Consider the following 18,047-nt stretch of genomic DNA (forward strand, 5'->3'; position numbering starts at 1 on the left):
CCCTTCTCCCACGGCAGATTCCCAGAGCCGCTGGCTCGGGGTGGCCCACGGGGAGGCTGGGCAGGGCCGGGGTCGGAAGCGGCGCTCAGGAAACTCCTGAGGAAAAGAAACAACAGCGGAACAAGCGGCGTGGCCGGCCTTTCCCGGCACACTGGGGTGAGCTCTCCAGCCTGCCACAGCGGGGAGAGGGGAACAGAGATCGGCACGGCCACGGCTCCGCTGTGCAGGGCCCAGCCACCCTCTGTGTCCCCGCCCCGGCACAGGGACCAGCAGGACGGATGGGAAACGCCAGGGACTCTGCTGAGAAAACATCTGCCGGCCCCTGCTCCGAGCCCCGGCCCGGGGGAGGGACCAGAGCGGCTGCACACCCCGGCCGAGAGGAAACAGAAGCCACCGGCCCAGCCCAGGCATTTCCCGGCCCTGTCAGGGGATGTTGAGGAATCTGCAGGTAGCAGAGGCTGTGGGATCACATCCTGCCCTGGCTCTGCGTCCCTGCATCCTACTGGATATTTCAGTTTAGAATGGGAAGCAAGGCGTAGATTGGGGTGCTGGGCACCCTCAAAGCAAAGAGAGGGTCTTGGGATGCAGGAATGGGGTTGGGAAGGTGGGAGTGGACACAGACCTCGTGGAACAGGCACTCGTGCCCTGGCACTGACATGCACAAGTATAGAAACAGCTGTAGAAACCAGCAGAGATTTATTATCTGAACAAAACTCCCAACCATCTAAAGGCCACTAAGTGTCCCAGCACAGCCAGGGCATTGGGCCCAGGCTGTGGAGAAGAAGGGAGGAGGGAGGGGAGGGCCCGAGCCCGGCGCCAGCCCCGCTCCCTGCCCGGCAGGACGGTCACTCTGCGGCCAGCTGCCGCTGCCGCTGCAGCAGCGATTCCAGCAGGCTGGCTCTCTGCACGGCCGCCTGCCACGGAGCACAGGGGACAGGGAGCTCGCAGTGCCCGCCCAGCCACAGCCAGGGCAGGGCCAGGAGCTCTCACTCACCTCGTACTGCTTCCGCAGGCTGCTCATGCTCTCCTCCTTCCTCAGCACCGCCGCCTTCACCCTGACGTGGACATGGGGGGCTGAGCATCCCAGTGCCAAACACGGGGCTGGGCCCTGCCCTGGGGGGGAACTCAGTCCCAGGAGCTAAGCCCCTCTCCCCAGCCACAGCTGGGCTCCAGGTGGCATCGCACACTGGCAGCACCTTTATTCCATTGGTGGGTGCTGTGTAGTGTAGACTGACTTGTCTACAGGAAGAAAGGCACATTAGCTTCCTAAGGTTTCATTATCATAGCATTTTGGGGATGTCCCAGCTGCCCTCAGCCTCTGTGGCTGTGCCCTGACCCTGGGCCCTGCCCCTCTGGAGAAGATCACTTAGCTGCAGTCACAGGTATCATGTGTGAGCCACAGAGAGCCCCCAGGAGGTGACAGTGATCCTGGCCAGGGCGCCTGCCAGGGAGGAATGCAGACAGAGCTGTGCTCCACTGGCCTCTCCTGGCACTCCTCATGCCCTCCATGCAGGCAGAGGAGCATCCCTGGGGACACGATGGCACAGAGCAGGCCAACAGTGACAAGGGACAGAGGACTCAAGGTGGCCAAGCAGCAGTCAGTTCAGACAAGACTCCTCTGCCTGGTTTGCCTGGACAGGGCTGGAAGCCATTCCCAAGGATGCAGCACTGAGCTCCTGCACCCTGCCTGGGCTCCTCACCTCCTGTGAACCTCCTCCAGCTCCTGGTCCTTCTCCCGCACCAGCCTGTCCAGCTCCAGGTGCTGCCGGGCCCTCAGCTCTGCCATCTCTGCCTTCAGCCGCGCGTTCTCCTCCTCCATCCCCACCAGCCTGTCTGCAAACTCCTGCCAGATCACCTCAGTCAGGCCTCTGTGCCCCTGGGACAGCTGGTCCCACACACCCAGGCACGGGCCAGGCAGGGCCCTGGCTCTGCTCCTTGCTCACCTTCCGGATCTCCTCCAGCTCCTGCTCCTTGTGCTTCAGCAGACCCTGCAGCCGGATGCTGTCCCCTTCCAGCTCGGCCAGCCGCCCCTTGAGCTCATTGCAGCGCTCCTGCAGCTTCCGCTCCGACCGCTCCAGCTCCTGCAGCTCCACCTCGTACTTGTCTCGGATCCTCTTGATCCTATGGGCAGGAAGGACAAGCAGCCTGGCTCATCCCACTGCTGCCTGGCTCATCCCAGCCCCACTTCTGCTGCAGGAGGGATCAGGACACAGCAGCAAGGGCAGCGCTGCCCCACAAGAGACCTGGGGCTGTTTCCTCAGGTGAGAGGTAAACTTTGTGTCTGTGAGCTGCTCCTTCCTGCACTAACACTGCTCCAGAGCTCACTGGAGAGATGCCCAGGGGACAGGGAAAAGGGATCAGCCTCTAGAGGACCTGGGACCTCCCTCCTCCCTTTCCTCCTCACCTGTTCTCTGCTGCCCTCTCGCACTCCTCCTTGGCCAAGGACGTGTCGGCCTCCAGGCGCTGGATCACCAGCTCGATCTCTTTGTCCCTCTCCTTCCTCATCTCCTCCCGCAGCTCCCGCTCCCGAGAGAGCAGCCAGGCTTCCTGGAATGGAGACAGCAAACATGGCCTCAAATTCCTCTTAGAGCCCATGGGTGGCACCTTTGGAGGACAGCTCTTGCCATTACCTCCTTCTTCACGTAGTTGGCCTCCCAAGCCTGCTTCTCCAGCTCCAGTTGGTCCTTCAGCACCTTCAGTTCTGCCTGTGAGGAGAAGGGAAAACAACAGCTCAGCTCTGGGACCCTCCCGTGCTGGCTGGGAGCAGCTGCTGGGGCTGCCCCTGTGGGGTCTGAGGCTTGGTGGTGCCAGCACCCAAAGGGCTGGAGGTGAGGGGGAACCAGACCTGGTGCCGCCTCTCCTGCTCCTCCTTCTCCTTGGCATACTCGTCCCGCAGTGCCCGGGTGAGGGCTGAGCTGTTGGCCTCCAGCTGCCGCCGTAGCTCCTCTGCCTCTGCTCGCTGCCTGCACAGACACGGCTCCCAGCATCCACACCAGCCCCTCTTCCCATGGAAATCTGGCCCAGGGAGCCCTGCCCCACAGCGCAGGGCTGCCCCCAGCCCCAGGCCCCCAGCCTGCCCACCTGGCTGCTTGCTGGCTCAGCCGCTCCTTCTCCTCGGCCACCTCAGCATAGAGCCGGCGTCGCTGCAGCTCCAGTGCCTGCTCCTCCTGCTCCAGCTGCTGCTCACACCTGTGGGGTGCACAGACACTCCAGGGATGTGCCTTCGAGCACTCGGCCTCTTCTCCACACCGCCCTTCATGATGCCAGAGGATGCTCCCAGCTCAGCCCACCTGAGGCTGGTGGAGAGAAAGGGGCTGCTCCCCGTGGAGCTGCAAATATTGGGATCCCAGCAGCAGACTGGTGCTGGACAGCACCCCAGATCTGTGAGCCCCAAGCCAGTGCCGAGCCCAGGGTGACACACCTCTGGCGGGCTCGCTCCCGCTCCCGCTGGCTCTGCTCCTCCTTCTCCCGCTCCAGCAGCCCCCGCAGCTCCTGCGCCTGCCGCCCGTAGTGCAGCGCTGCCCGCTCGTCCGACTGCAGCAGCTCGGCCTCGTGCAGCAGCTTCAGCTGCCGGATGTCCTCGCGGTGCTTGGCCATGAGCTTCTGGATCTCCGGCTCCAGCCCTGGGACAGCGGGAAGGACGGGCACAGCTCGGCCTGGATCCCACCCGGTGCCCTCGGCCGGCTCAAAGGGGCTGGCAGGAAGGGGGGGATGAGCACAGAGGGGTTTTTCTTGCCCTTTGGCATCTGGCCCACCAGAAACAGGGAGCAAACGCTGCTCACACCAAGGAGCTATTCCTAATCTCTCCTGGACCACCCTGGCACTGCCCTGGCTCCAGCTGCTGCTGAGGGAACCTGCCCGTACCTTTCACCGTGATTTCTTTGATCTTTTTGGTTTTCTCTTCAATCCACTTCTCCCGCCGGACTTTCTCGGTTGCGCTCATGAGTTCCTTCAGTTTCTTAATCTCCTGTTTTGGAAGGAAATGGGAAAACCTCAGAGAAGCTGGGAGAGAAAAGCCCTGGGAGCCAGGCTGTTGGGAAGGAAGCTGTGGAGCTGCACATGGATACACGCACAGCCCTGGCCAGGTGTGCTCTTCCAGCCCAGAGAAGTGGCCACACACTCTCCCAGTGCCTTCTCCTCCATCCCCTTGGGAATGTGCTCACTGCCAAGACACGAGAGCACCGATGGAGAGGGAAGGGGAACTGGGGGCTGCCGAGGGTCTCTGCATGCAGGGCAGCCCGTCTGTCCCCCTGTGTGATGGTGCTTTCCTCTCCAGCCTTCCATCTCCCTGCCACGGAAAACCCTCTGGCAGGGGGTGGAGCAGGGCCAGAGCAGGTCAGGGCACGAGAGCAGAGGGCAAGGCAGAAAAGAGAGCAAAGACCACATTTACCTCACAAAAGGGGCCCAAAGTGCGCCAGACCTGAGGAGAAAGAAAGGAGGGGATGGAGAGAGAAGGGGAATGGTGGGCAAGAGGCAAATCCACACAGGCATGTCTGCGGGAGCCACAGGCAGGGCAGGAGTCCATGGGGGTGAGGGGAGACAGCACAAAGGACAAGGACAGGGACAAGCTGAAGGACTGGCCAGGAGCCTGTGTGGTTGGAGAGACCAAGGGACCCCCATGGTCTGGCCAGGCATGAGCTCAGATCCAAGGTCAAGGACAAGCAGGGACTGGGACAGCAGAGCTGGGATGAGCCCAGTGGTGCTGCCCTCCTGCCAGGCCTGGCACAGGGTGAGCTGAGCTGTCTCCATCCACAGGAGAAGCAAAATTGCTCCACAGCATTAGGTTTGTGCCAGCACTGCACCCTAGGCACACTCAGCCTGGGACAGCTCTGCCTTCAATGGGATCATGGAATCACAGAATGGTTTGGGTTGGAAGGGACCTTAAAGTTCATCCAGTTCCACCCCCTGCCATGGACAGGGACACCTTCCACTATCCCAGGTTGCTCCAAGTCCTGTCCAACCTGGCCTTGGACACTGCTAGGGATGGGGCAGCCACAGCTGCTCTGAGCAACCTGTGCCAGGTGTGTGGGAAGGGTCTCTCCAAGCACAGCCTGGGAGCTTACACCGTCCCTTGGTCAGTGCCATGCTCCTGGCCCTGGGCAGCAAAGGACAGGAGCCTTTTGGGGAGCCAGGACAAAGCTCTGTGGTGACAGGAACCTTCTGTGCACAGGGAAGAGCTCCTTGGAGTGTCCAGGTCCCACCGAGGTGGCAGAGACTGTACTGCTCCAGGCAGAGGCCCCATTTGAGCAAAATCAGCATGCACGTGTCCCCCCATCTTCCCTGTCCCCTCACCAGCTCGTGCTGCTCCTGCATCTGGGTGATCTTCTGGCCGTACTTGTGGTCCACTTGTTTCAGCTCTGCCACCACGGCCTCACACTTCTCACTCAGCACCTTCTTGTCATCGAGGAGCTGGGCAGAGCGAGGAGCCAGCATCAGGCAGGCGCAGCCACCTCAGCCTCTGCCTTCAGGAGCTGGGATGAGGGGTTACCTGGTCAATGAAGGCCAGGTGCCTCTGGATAGCTGCCTCATACTGCTCCCTCTGCAGCCTGAGCTGCTGGCCAAGCTCCTGCTCGGTCTGTTTGATGTGTCGGTCAGTCAGTTCCCGCTGCTGAGTCTGTGGGGTCAAACAGCCACGACATGGAAATCACCATCAGGCCAGGAAAACGAGGGACAGAGCTAAAGCAAAGCCCTGGTGCTCACATCTCCCACCCCTGTCAGCAGGAACACCCAGCCCCCCAGGACAGAGGAGAAGGGAGCTCAGCCCAGGTCCCAGCTAGATCTTTAAGGTCCCCTCCAACCCAAACAATTCCACGATTCTGTAAAATCAAGGGATAGTCCTGATCATGTGCTTCATAGCCCCAAGAACCACGTGTGAGGCTGACACACCAAAGCAGTCTGCAGCAGGCTGATGGCTCTCTTCTTCTCCTCCACTTCCAGCTTCAGCTTCATCATGGAGCTTGTCACCTCTGTAGCAACTGCTGACACCTGCTCCACGTGAGCCAGCTCCTCTTCCAAAAGGAAGGCCTGCCACAGCAGAAAAAACATGATGAAAAGGAGGTGGAACCCCCTGGAATGAGGACAGGGGATGATTCCCACTAGGAATGGATTCCCACACCACAGGTGGACTCACCTCCCGCTGCATGGCTGAGGCAGCTGACCTGGGCCTCTCCTGCTCTGACTTCTCCATCTCATCCAGGAAACTGATGATGCTTTGGAGCTTGGCCTCCGAGAGCAGAGCCCCGTCCTCTTGGACCCCTGGAGGGTGGTTCAGCTTCCCAAACTTCTCCAAGTTATCAGCAGTCAGGGAGTTGGAGCTGGGCTCCTGCTGGGAATTCACCGTGGTGAGTGAGCACCCAGGGAAAGGCTCGGGAGAAGAGGTGCTGGCTTGCCTCCATCACTGGAGCCCAGTCCTCCCACTGCACCCCAGTAACCAGCCTGATCCTCTGGGCTAAACCCTGTCCCACCACCAGCCTTTGCATGGGTTGCTGTTCCTTGCAAACGTCCAAGCCCTCAATGCACCAAACAATTCCTCTACCACCTCCACACTCCTCCATCACCCACTCCAAGCTCCTCCACCACTTTCCCTGGCAGTGCCCGGCTGTTTCTCACCAGGCAGCAGTCACTGTGCAAGGATGGACACGGCAGTCTCATTCCCCAGCTCACCCTGTCCATCCAGGCATATCGCTCCTTCTTGAGGAGCTTGGGAGGGGGCAGCAGCTCCGGCTCCTCCTCCAGCAGCCGCAGCGTGTCCAGCAGCTCGTTGAGAGTGACTTTGGATGGAGCCCGGCTGCCAGCAGCCACTGCTGTCTCCAGGTCCTCGTTACCTGTCTCCCTGGAGCTCACATCCTAAGGGAGAAGATGAGATAATGAGAGAGTTTTCTGGGTCTCCCCAGAAGCCAGGAAAGGCTCTGATGTCGACCTGGCAGAGCAGCTGCTGCCAGGGCCCACAGGAGGCACAGCCAGACCCACCTGCAGTTTGTCCTCTGCCCCGGGGTCCTGCAAGGCCACAGAGCCAAGAACTCCCAGGCCGCTTCCTTCCGGCTCCGAGGCTGCCGAGGGGGAATTGGCCTCTGCAGGACCCAGACTGTTCTCAGGTACTCGCCCCAGCCAGCCCCTGGGAAGCAGCTCCTCAGAGCAAACCCCTGACTCCCACAGCTCTGGGGACACGCCAGAGGGACTCACCGGTGTTGTTGGCTTTGGTGAGGCTGCCGGCCGGGCTGGCATTCCTGCCTGAGGCAGGTTTGGCACCAGGCTTCTTCTTGGGCACCCTCCTGCTCTCCTTCACCAGCACCTGCTCTTCTGCCGAGCGCTTCGCCTCTAAGGCCTTTTGGGCCCTTTTCTGCTGCAGCTCCTGTAGGGACAGAGGAGCCATCCATGTCCTGAAGCTTTGGAAAGGCACAAGCTGTGTTTGCAAGGCTGTGGCAGTGTTTTTGCATCCTCCAGCTGCTCACTGAGATGTGTCTGCCCCAACCCCCTCCCCCAATGGATCATGTTTCCAATTAGGGCAAAGAAAATTTGGGGTTTAAAACATCCCCAGCTTTACTGCCAACTCCTGCAGCCTGTGCCAACCCCATCTGCACCACCAGCTGCAAGAGCAGGGTGACAATGACGTGTTGCTTCCTGCCAAGGGACATGGAGTGGTACTTGGCCCTCTCCAGTGGGACCCTGCTCCTGAGGAGGGTTCCATTCCCAGGGCACACACATCCTTGGCCATTCCACGGAGCTTGGAGTCTCCAGTCTCCCTATCTCAACGTGGTCACCATTTTCCTGAGAACTACACAGAAACCAGCACTGTCTTCACAAGCTCAGAATGAGCTGCCAAGGCTTGGCAGGAGCACAGCAGGAAATTGCTCCGTGGCACCTCCATCTCCGGAGGGAGCACTCCATTTCCAAGGCCGGCCCTGACCCTGCCCCATGCCAAGGCTCTGGAGATGCAGAGAGGCCTCTCGCTGCCTTGCCGGATGATGCCAACAAATGGTGCCACACGGGCCTGGCCCTGGCCCTACCTGGATGGCAGCATGCCGGGCCAGGCGCGCCTTCTCCTCTCGGATCTTCCGTCGCTCCTCGTCCTTCCTCTCCTGCAAATCCAGGATATTCCCCTCCTCCATCCGTTGCTGCCTTTCCTTCCAGAGAGGAGGGTCAAAAATGTTACTGAGAGCTCTCCAGCACCCACCGCTGAGATGTGTGAGGGGCACCCCCACCAGGGTCACCCCATATCCAGGCTTTCCATCCTCTCCTCTGTGCGGGTGAGGAGCTCTTGGCACAGCTCCACTTTGCAGCAGCTCATTTTCTTCAGATTCTCAATGCAATTTTTATTATTATTATTACTATTATCATTATTATTATTATATCATAATCTGGGTCTGCAACCACAGAGGAGACAAGGCTTAAAAATAGACTCACATGCAAGAGCAATGGAGCTTTTCATTACTGGGATAAATAATTGAACACAAGGAAACACAAATAGCTGCGAAACCTCGTCACTCTAACAAGCCACCTCATTAGGGATTCATTAGGATAAGCCAAGATGGGGCATCCCTTCTCTGGCCACCAGTGTGGCAATTCAGACAGTGGCAATTCAGGGAGACTTGTGCTGCTACTGCCAGGGTCTGGCTGCTCCCAGTCAGGCGGCTGGGGGAACTGGAGCCGCGTGGTGCTGAGCCTTTGGGCCTGAGCTCCTGCTGGAACCCAGCCCAGGCTAATCCCTGGACACACAACTCATCTCAAAAAACACACACAACTCATCTCAAAACAAATCCCAGCACGGCTCTGAGGGAACTGGACCCTCCCCAGCTCTCTGGACCATGGAGGAGCTGGTTGGATGTGAAGCCAGAGCCCCCTCGACTCTCACAGTCCAGGTCTGGGGACTAAAGGGACCCCAACTGGGTGGCCAGTGTGACATGGGTGTCGGGTGGTCTGGGCTACAGAGCAGGGGACAGGACCAACCTCCCTCTTGGCAGCCATCAGGCGCCCCAGAGCCGCGGCCGCCGTCCTGTGCCGCTGCGCGTGCCGCCGGTACCAGCGCTGGATGGTGACAGCAGCCAGGTTCACCTGCTGGATGAACCTGTGGGGACAGGGAGAGAGGGTCAGCACAGCCCCAGGAGCAGCAGATGGCTTCCCCACAGCACCAGGACCTGCAGGGGCACTAAAAGTGGCCTTTCCCTGGTGTGAAATCCCACAGGAGAAGAACAAACTCCCCTGGAGCTCCTCACGCCTCCTGGCACCGTCCTCCTGCTCCTTCCCTCACCTCTCGGCCTCCTCCTCGGTCACCTCCGTCCTCCGGGGAACGCTGCTGCTGCTGCTGTTGTTGTTGCGGGTCATGATGTTGTTGCTGGAGAAATTCTTCTGAGATTTCACGAGGCTGCTGCTGCCGCCTTCCCCGTCCTCGTTCGAGGCCGCTTTGACAACATTGCTAAGACAGAAAATGAAGCCACTCAGCCCTGTCCTGGGCCACACACGACCCCGGGGCCAGCCCAGCTGCACAGCCAGGACACCCCGCACACTCACTTGAGGGAACTGGGAGCCTGGTTGGAGCTCTTGGGAGCAGGGCCCTTCTCAGCAGTGGAGTAGTTGTTGTGCACCATGGTGGTGACGCAGTTGCCCATTGCGCCCTTGTTGCTCCTTGTGTGGGGAGACCAGGAGCGTCAGAAACAGCAGCTTCCCCCCTCCAGGCGTTTTCTCCGTGCAGTTGCACCCACTCTCCCCCTCAGGACCCTCTGTCCTACCTGTTGTTGGCAGTGAAGTTGGCAGCCAGGAGCACCGTGGCTTCCTTCCTCCTCATGCCCGTGGGCGGCTCGAGGCCATGTGAGCCAGAGGGGCCTGGGAACACTCGGGGCTGGTCATCCTGCCATGGAGTCAGCAGGGATAAGGACACCAAACCCACCTCCTCAAACACCACCAGGAGCACAGGCTCACTCCCAGAGCCTGCCATCCTCACCAAGATATTCCATGTGGTTTTCTTTTCCGGGGAGGTTTTGCTCAGAGCTGCCAGTTTCTTCCTTGCTACTGGATCGCCCTCAAAGAAGGCCAGGAAGTCTCCTGTCTGCTCCGAGCTTCATCCAGACCCAGGGAAGGCAGAGAGGAGAGAACAGAGGTTCTGGAATACCTCACAGCCACAGGACACACTCTGGCTACATAGGGCACTTGGAAACTCGTGTGACACAGGAGAAAGGGGCTGGAGAATTGTTACATGGCAACAAAATCCACCAATGATTCGTTTTCACACAGAGCTTTGGGTTCCAGGGTGGTGTGTAGTGACAGGGACGGGCACAGACCAACAGGAGAATGGAAAATCCCAACTCAGAGGGCACTGGGAACAAAGAACTTTGTCTCCTCACACAGCCCACTTATGGCCTGGAGGGTCCATGAGGGCTGTTGAAATCAAATGGAAAGTTTTTTGTCACAGCCACAGAAATACACTCAACTTCCCCAAATAGAAATTCTTCCCTGTGATGGTGGAGAGACCTTGGCACAGGTTGCCCACAGAATCTGGGCAATACTCTGACAGAGAAGAGTCCTAGGCCAGACTGGATGAGGCTTGGAGCAACCTGGTCTCGTGGAAGGTGATCCTGCACGGGACTTTAAGGCCAGGCTGTTGTGTGATCCTACGGAACCCTAAACAAGGGACCTCCTCTTCAAAAAAAATAACCCAAGTGCCAGACCTTGGTTTTTCAGGGCCAGGTTTTAACTCCTGAAGTGCATGACAGAGCTCAGGGTATTTTGGAAAGGCTCCTGTTCTCCCCCAGGACCAGGGAGGTTGGACACACGGGTGGGGTGTCCCCCAGTGCCAGCCACAGGACAGACAGACACACGGAGCTGTACCTGTGTGAGCCGTTCACCCGCTGGTTCACCTGGGTGGTGCTGTTGGACCTGCGCAGGTTGTTCATGGCCCGGGATCCCGCATCTTCCTGTGGAGAGCAGGGATAAATCCCGCAGCCGCGTTGAGGAGGAGCACAGGCAGGCTCCCCCACCCTCTCAGCCAGTGGGACACGGAGTTCCCACTACCCCAGGGCTGCCAAGCTTTCCTTGAGGCAGCGGGCAATGACACCTCGCTCGGGCGCTGCTGAGCCAGCAGGAACACGTTCCTTAGCACAAGCTCCCGGGAACAAGGGCGTGGGAATGCAGCCAAGGGATTACTCAGCACGGAGCACAGGCTGTCTGCTGCTGGATCCTGACAGAGCCCAGCAAGCACCTGGGGCTCGCTGCCTCTGTGGAAGCCCCACTCGGGAGTCCTCGGTGCAGTGGGAACAGGGGGTGCTCCATGAGGGGCAGGCTGGGCCTGACAGCCCAGCAGGAGACACCAGGAGTTTCCAGATGGAAACTGGAGCAGGGAGGTGAAGGGCGAGGAAGGGAAAAGAGGGAATCCTGATGCTTGCTCTTCTGCACCCAGCAGAGAGCCACGAGCAGTGACTGCTGAGGGTGGTGCCAGAACAAAGCTGGGCTGGTGCTGCGGGAACCACAGAGAGAGGGACGTGGCCGAGCCTGGAGCCATCCCATGTGCCAGGCACAGGAGGGGAAGGACAGGGGCTCACCGGGGCGTTCCTCTTGGCTTTGCCGTCGGCAGCCACGGACACGGAGCGCGCCATGAGCTTGGCAGGAGAGGCGCTGCCGGGGCGCCGCGACACCGGCGCCGGGAGCCCCGTCAGGATCAGGTCTGCCACATCAGGGCTCTGGACGGAGCAGCAGCTCCGCGTGCTCTTCATGCTGGAGCAGCAGGAAGGAGCCCTGGAAGCACAGCACAGAGAGAGGGGAAGGCGTGGAGCAGCCAGCCTGGAACCAGGCGCTGCGGCAAACACCGGCACTCAGAGCTGGAACTGCTGCCCAACAGGACAAAACACCTTCCTCCGAATTGCCACATGGCAAACAACCCCAGCACAGCCCTGAGAGGCTCCAGGAGACCTCCTCACTGCTTTCACCCAACCCTACGGCTGTCCACGGGCTGCTGTCACATTTATGGGCCGGGATTCTAGCAGAGGATTAAAGGGAGGGAAAAGCCCTGCTCCCCATCCCAGGCTGCTTCACTGCACACAGCCCACGGCTGCCAGAGGATCACACGGGCCCAGAACAGCCCCATCTGTGCAGGCTGGAGGTTCAGCTCACCCCACATCCCACATGGGGCTGGGATGCTGATGAGCCACCTGAGCAGCTCCCAAGGGATCCTCCCCCTGCCAAGAGTCCCTTCAGAAGTGTCCGTGCCCTCTCAGGGGCCACAGGAAGAGCTGGGCCCCTCTCCCAGCTCGGGGCAGCACATTCCCACCTTTTCCCCTCTGCATCCTCCCAGCCCCAGTGCTGATCCAGGAAAAGACCAGATTACTTTATCTCTACATTTATTACCCACACCGTACCTAAACCCTCTCCCCTGGCAGCCCTGGCTTCCCCTCTCAGGGCTCCACCACAGCCCTTGGCAATGCCGCGGGCTCCACAGCCTGGGGCAACAAACGGCTCTCATGGAAACCGCTGGGCTCGCGGCAGGAAAACAGGCTCAGGAGCCCAGGCCAGCACAGCCTCCCGAGCCCCCGGCCCCTCAAACCCCTGAAGCTCAGACTCCTCAGCTCTGAAGCCCCAGGCCCCCATGGCCCCAAGCCCCCCAGCCCCCTTATGACCCAGGGGCAAGCCCTGGCCTGAAGCTCCCAAATCCTTGAGCCCCTCAGGATCACCCAGGTCCCACACCTTCCTCTAAGCTCCCAAAACCCAGACCCCCCAAAATCCCCCCACTCCCAAGGCGCAGGACCCCAGCCACAGCTCCAAGCCCAAGCTCCCAGTTCCCAGATGCCCCCAGGACCTCCCAGGACACCCATCCCCGGGTCCCGAGTCCCCCACGTCCCAGACCCCACCAAGAACCACAGGGCACCCAACCCCAAGCCCTTCATGGCCCCCCAAGCCCAGAAAACCCAGCCCCAAGCCCCCCACGAGCCCAGCCCGTACCCCCAGGCCCTCATGACCCAGATCCCTCCAGGAGCCCCAACTCCCAATCCCCGCAGACACCAAACCCTCCCAGCCCCCACAGACCCCAACCCCTCATGACCACGGTAATGGGCCCCACGCCCCCACAGGCGGGTGAGACCCCCGCTCCCCGGGGGTGATGCCGAGACGCTGTCCCCGCTCCCCCTGGGATTCCCTTTGCTCCCTGCAGCCCCCTCAGCCGCCATTAAACGCCCCCATCCCCTCACCTCCGGCCACAGCCATTGGGCGGGGCTGCCGGCGAGCGGCCAATGGGAAGGGAGAAGAGGGCGGGGGGGAGAGACGCGATTGGTTGAGGCGGACGAAGGGGGCGGGAATATTGAGGGATGGAGGAGGAGGGCGTGGCTGCTTCGGGGGCGGGGTTTAGTAGGAGCGAACCAATGGGACGAGAGTATTGAAGTGGGCGCGGCTTTCAGGGCGGGGAAAGGGGCGTGGCCTGACCCACGTGGCCAGGGTCCCCACGGGGTTTTTTTGGGGGAAAATGGGGATTTTGGGGAGCTGAGAAGGGGACTGGGGCTACTGGGGAGCTACGAGTGAGGGGAGCCGTGAGGAAGATGGGGGAGTCATAGCTCTGTGGGGGGGGGCGGGTTGGGGAGGGGCTACTATGGGGTAGGGGGGCACATGGGATTATTGGGGGGCACGGAAAAAATGGAGCTCAGGGCGTTCTGGGGCAGGGGGTGAGCTCTGAGGAAGGGGGGGAACCGTGGGGCTACTGGAGGGGCCGTAGCATGGAGGAGAGCAGTGCGGCAGGGAGAAGGCTGTTGGGGGGCCATGGGGCTATAGGAGAATGTGGGGCCAGGAGGAGCCATGGGCCAGGCTCCGTCAGCGGCGCAGGAAGAAGTCACACGTTCCCAGACCCGAGTGGGGGTTTATTGGCGGGTCCCAGCCCCATGGGGACGGCGCCTGCTCCCACCCACCCCCACAGAGCCCAGCCTGCAGCTGGGGGCCACCCAAGAGCACCCATGGCTGTGCTGGGGTCCCCAAAGCACCCCCAGCTCAGTCCCAGCGTGTCCCACACCCCCGTCCAGCTCAGAGGAGCAAGGGTCCTACCCCTCTGCCTGCCCTGGAACACCACACACTGCAAGAGGGACACTGTCACCTGCTGGAAGCCCTGGCCCTTGTGGCCATTTCAGACCGTGTCCCCCGAGGCACCAGGACAGCGCAGGCCCCGCAGGGAGTGGGGCAGAGCCCCCTCAGCCCCCGGGGCCCGACAGCAGCTACATGTTGAGGAAGGCGAAGGCCGATGGCTGCAGGGTGCCCTTCGTGTCCGTCCCCCCGTCCGGGGGCTGGGACGGCGTCCGTGGCTCCGCCGGCGGCGAGCATGGCTGGAGTGCCGCGCCGGGACGGGCCACCAGCTCCATGCCGGCGAACAGGGACAGGCCGGGGGCCGCCGTGTCCCCTGCCAGCCTGCTCCCCCCGTCCTGCTCGCAGGGACAGGCCGGCACCGCGGCCCCGGGCTGCCCGGGGGGCTCCGATGCCACCCCCGGCTCCTCAGCCGGGGCTGCGGGGGCCGGGGCCGGGCTCAGGGGGGTCAGGAAGCTCTCGCTGGCCACGGCCGGCATGTCCATGAGCAGATCCCCGGCCGAGCCCGCCGAGGAGGCCGAGGGCGGGCGTGGGGCCTTCGGGGGGGGCTGGGCCTGGCACAGGGCCTCGAACTGCCGCAGCATCTGGGACAGGGGGTGGGCACAGTGAGAGCGGCATCGGCAAAGGGGCTTGGCCCTGGCACCTTTTCCCGGGCACAGGGACTGTCCCCAGTGTCCCCTCCCAGGGCTCAGAGGGAGGAGCATCACCCCGCCCTGGGGAAGCGGCCACACCACCCCTCTGAGACATACACAGAGCCATTCCCAAGGGCTGTGTGTCCCCACGGGCTGTCAAAACTGTGCCAGGAGCCCCTACCCAAGGGACTGGGCACAGGGATGTCCCCAGGGTCACCTTTGTTGCTCGGTTGGCCACAGGCCCAGGGCTGCCTTGGCTGAGGTGCTGCAGGTGCTGCCGGGTCACGGTAAAGATCTGCTCTGGGGAGAGCAGGTCGGAGCAGCCGAGGGCAGAGATGGCACACATGGACCTCTGTGGGAAAGGGGAGCTGAGCCTGGCAGGCCCCCAAACACCCCCCAGCCCTCCCAGGGGAGCCCCTGTGCTCACCATGCGCACGCTGTCACTGGGATCCTCCAGCGCCCGGCCCAGCAGCTCCAGCACCACCTCACAGTTCAGGAGCCCACACCTGCACAGGGATGGGGGCCACAGTCACCTGCAGCGCCTTCCCATCCCCAGAGTCCAGGCCCAGGCAGCCAGGGAAGAGCTCAGGTTGCCCCAGAAGCCCCCCCAGCCCCAGGGAGCACCCCGCTCTGACACTTACTCCTTGAGGAAGTGCTGAGCTTCCTCCCTGGTGAGGAAGACCCTGGCCCCACGCGTCAGTCCCGACACCAGGCTCAGCTCCCTCCGGCAGTCACCCGGGCTGTCAGCGTCCACCCTGCTGGGGACACACCTCATGGGGACAGGAGCCACCTGCTTACTCCTGCTGGGGTCCCTGCACACCCCCAGGCAGACAGGGACCCCCACCCTGAGCAGCTCTGCCCACCCACGGCTGGCAGGACGAACGCGCCGGGCGGAACACAGCCAGCAGCGCCGGGGCGCTCTGGGGCAGCGCTGTGGAAAATGAGGGCAGCGCTCCTGGGGATGCACCTGGGACAGTCCCGGGGCAGGGGAGCCCCCCGGGCCCCTCTCACCTGTCGGCCCCGTGGCTCAGCTCCCGGCTGGCCCCGGAGCGGCTGTCGCTGCCGGATTTGCTGCCCGAGTCCGAGGCGCGGCTCCGCTCGTTGCCCTGAGAGGATTCCCGGGAGCTGTGCCCGCTGTCTGCCTCCTCCCAGCCGCCCCCGGCCAGCCCCGGCTGGTGGCTCACTGCAGGGACAGCGCTGCTGAGCTGGGCTCCCCAAACCCCCCAGGACGGGCGGGGATCCCCCAGACTGCCCCGGCAGGACCCACCTCGGGACGCGCGTGGCGCGGGAGGAGTCGGGGGCGGCACGGCCGGGCTGCCAGCAGGGGACGGAGCTCGGATGGGCTCGTAGGTGTCCTCGGGGAGCTCCCCACGCAGCCGCCGGGGCCCTCCTGGCGCCGGGAGCACGGCCTGGGCCACGGCCTCGGCCGCCCGCTGGAGGCTGCTCAGCAGGGCCTCTCCTGTGGAAGCTGCCAGAGGCTGGGATGTTGGGAGAACCCCGGGAGCCCAGCCCCATGGGATCACCCCAACACCGAGCTCCAGGCTGGGAAAGGGGGGGGAGGGAACCCTGGGAGCTCAGAGGACGAGGCACAGAGCGACCCCCATGGCGCTGGCCCAGCTCCCAGCAGGAAAGGACCCGGTGCGGGCCCGGCCGGGACTCACCGGAGCCGCTCTTGTCACTGCTGAAGCCGAATCCCTGCAGGGAGCCACAGGGGCCGGGGCTGGAGCCCATCCCTGGGGAGGCACAGGGAATGTCGGGGGGGCACGGACACCCAGGGTTGCCCTTTCCCGCTGTGTCCCTGCCCCCCGGTGAGGTCCCAGCCCGGGGGGGCTGTGCTCACCGGCGGGGGCCGGGGGCCGGGCGGGCAGCGCCAGGGGCTGCGGCAGCGGCGCATCCGAGAACAGAATGCTGGCCAGGTCCTGTGGGGTTGAGACACAGAGACAGAGAGAGAGAGGAGTGCTGGCAGTGCTGGGAACCCCAGAGTCCCCAGAGCAAGGGGCTGGGGGCTGCCCTGTCCCTCCAGCACCCACCTGTGCGGCCGCCCGCACCTTCTGGTTCAAGCTGTTGCCGTGGAGGGGGTCTGGGGGCCCGGAGAACACTGCAGACACACAGAGGGGAGGGTGGGGGACGCTCCCAGCTGGGGTAGGACCTTGCTCCTGGCACAGCCCTGCCAGCAGGAGCCCTTCTGGGGACTCCAGCCCCCCATGGGGCTGTTGCTGCTCTGCCGCGTCCCCCAGGCCGTTACCCGCGGCCTCCCGGATGAAGCTGGCGTTCCTCTTCAGCTGCAGGACAAACTGGGGGGAGCCCTGAGAGCAGGTGTGCAGCAGGATCTTCAGCACCTGGCTCGGGGGACGAGGACAAGTCACAGCTGCCCTCCCTGGAGCAGAGGGGGGGTTCCATCCCATCACCCCCCCAGTGCTCCCAGCACGGACCCACCTTCAACTTGACGTGGCAGGAGCTGCTCTGCAGCCGTGTGAGGAGATGCTCCAGCAGGCACTGGCTGCTCCCGGGGGACTCGTGGGAGATCTCTAGGGACGGGTTAGGGATCCAGCCGGGATCGGAGGGCAGCAGCAGCCCCCGAGTGCCAGGAATTCGGGCCCTCCGCAGAGTCCCAGCCAGGGCTCCCAGTCCCACGGCTGCCTCCAACCAGCCCCGCAGGCCTCCAAAGCCCACCACGGCCTGGAGCAGCCCCGGGGAGCGCCCCCTGTCCCGGGATCCCCTCCCTGTCCCGGGATCCCCTCCCTGTCCCGGGATCCCCTCCCTGTCCCGGGGAACCCCCCTACCCCGTGTCCCCCCGTCTCCCCGAAGGATACTGGCGATCTCCTCGAACAGGTACCCGGGACACGGGGTGTCGTCGTCGGCCGTGCCCCGCAGCAACACCGGCAGCTGGAGGAGGAGGGGGCGGCGTGAGAGGGGGCGGACCCGCCCCGGACCCCGGTGCTGGGGACCGGACCGAGGCCCCGGGGCAGGCCCGGCCCGGCCAGGGCTGTGCGAGGCCGCTGCAGAAGCGAGTGGGGGGTGCAGCGATGACGTCGCGGGCAAGCAGTGACGTCACGCCCCGGCAGTTCCCCTCCAAAAGCCCCGGTCCGTACCCGGCTCAGGAAACTCAGCCGGTCCCGCAGCGGCGCCGCCATGACACTGCCGGCACCGGCCCTGCCCGGTCCCTCGGCGGCGTCAGGGAACCGCCCCCCGGAAGTTGTTTTTCACCAATGAGAGGGCGAAGCTCTCCTGCTCAACCAATCATCGGAGAGAGAGGGCGGGACTCCAGGCGGAAGAGCCGCATGATGTTGACGCCTGAAGGAGGCGGGAAGTAAACAACGGGCATTTCCACCAATCAGAGCTGCCCGCGCTGAATAACCAATCAGAAGGGGC

At 63.0% G+C, this 18,047-nt stretch overlaps 2 protein-coding genes across 9 annotated transcripts; both read right to left on the reverse strand.

Annotated features, from left to right (window-relative positions):
- Nucleotides 1–679: 679 nt before the first annotated feature.
- On the reverse strand, nt 680–11,760 carry CEP131 (centrosomal protein 131). Of its 4 annotated transcripts, XM_068209883.1 has the most exons (26): nt 11,532–11,759; nt 10,822–10,907; nt 9,938–10,052; nt 9,726–9,844; nt 9,508–9,621; nt 9,248–9,412; nt 8,947–9,064; nt 8,007–8,123; nt 7,183–7,351; nt 6,970–7,070; nt 6,664–6,846; nt 6,131–6,322; nt 5,887–6,024; nt 5,489–5,614; nt 5,293–5,409; nt 4,391–4,420; nt 3,865–3,967; nt 3,422–3,623; nt 3,082–3,189; nt 2,846–2,963; nt 2,631–2,705; nt 2,405–2,547; nt 1,944–2,121; nt 1,701–1,843; nt 995–1,055; nt 680–914 (listed from the first exon to the last, which is right to left on the reverse strand). In XM_068209883.1, the coding sequence occupies exons 1-26, from the start codon at nt 11,700–11,702 to the stop codon at nt 846–848; spliced, it is 3,261 nt and encodes a 1,086-aa protein (XP_068065984.1). In that variant the 5' UTR covers nt 11,703–11,759; the 3' UTR covers nt 680–845. The 4 variants fall into 4 exon arrangements, 3 of the variants coding, with proteins under 3 accessions (XP_068065984.1, XP_068065986.1, XP_068065985.1); XM_068209885.1 differs by lacking the exon at nt 4,391–4,420; XM_068209884.1 differs by lacking the exon at nt 4,391–4,420 and having other exon boundaries at nt 6,131–6,325.
- Nucleotides 11,761–13,862: 2,102 nt separating this feature from the next.
- TEPSIN (TEPSIN adaptor related protein complex 4 accessory protein) lies at nt 13,863–17,900 on the reverse strand. 5 transcript variants are annotated; one of them, XM_068209872.1, is made up of 13 exons: nt 17,768–17,900; nt 17,489–17,561; nt 17,112–17,203; nt 16,926–16,981; nt 16,706–16,778; nt 16,516–16,594; nt 16,337–16,408; nt 15,943–16,143; nt 15,687–15,858; nt 15,317–15,433; nt 15,103–15,181; nt 14,893–15,027; nt 13,863–14,627 (listed from the first exon to the last, which is right to left on the reverse strand). In XM_068209872.1, exons 1-13 carry the CDS (start codon nt 17,807–17,809, stop codon nt 14,178–14,180), a joined length of 1,641 nt encoding a protein of 546 aa, XP_068065973.1. In that variant the 5' UTR covers nt 17,810–17,900; the 3' UTR covers nt 13,863–14,177. The 5 variants fall into 5 exon arrangements, with proteins under 5 accessions (XP_068065973.1, XP_068065972.1, XP_068065970.1 ...); XM_068209871.1 differs by having other exon boundaries at nt 16,706–16,773; nt 16,921–16,981; nt 17,768–17,893; XM_068209869.1 differs by having other exon boundaries at nt 13,864–14,627; nt 16,926–17,014; nt 17,768–17,891.
- Between the last annotated feature and the right edge of the window lie 147 nt (nt 17,901–18,047).

Source organism: Anomalospiza imberbis, chromosome 19, assembly GCF_031753505.1.
Source record: "Anomalospiza imberbis isolate Cuckoo-Finch-1a 21T00152 chromosome 19, ASM3175350v1, whole genome shotgun sequence".
NCBI lineage: Eukaryota > Metazoa > Chordata > Aves > Passeriformes > Viduidae > Anomalospiza > Anomalospiza imberbis.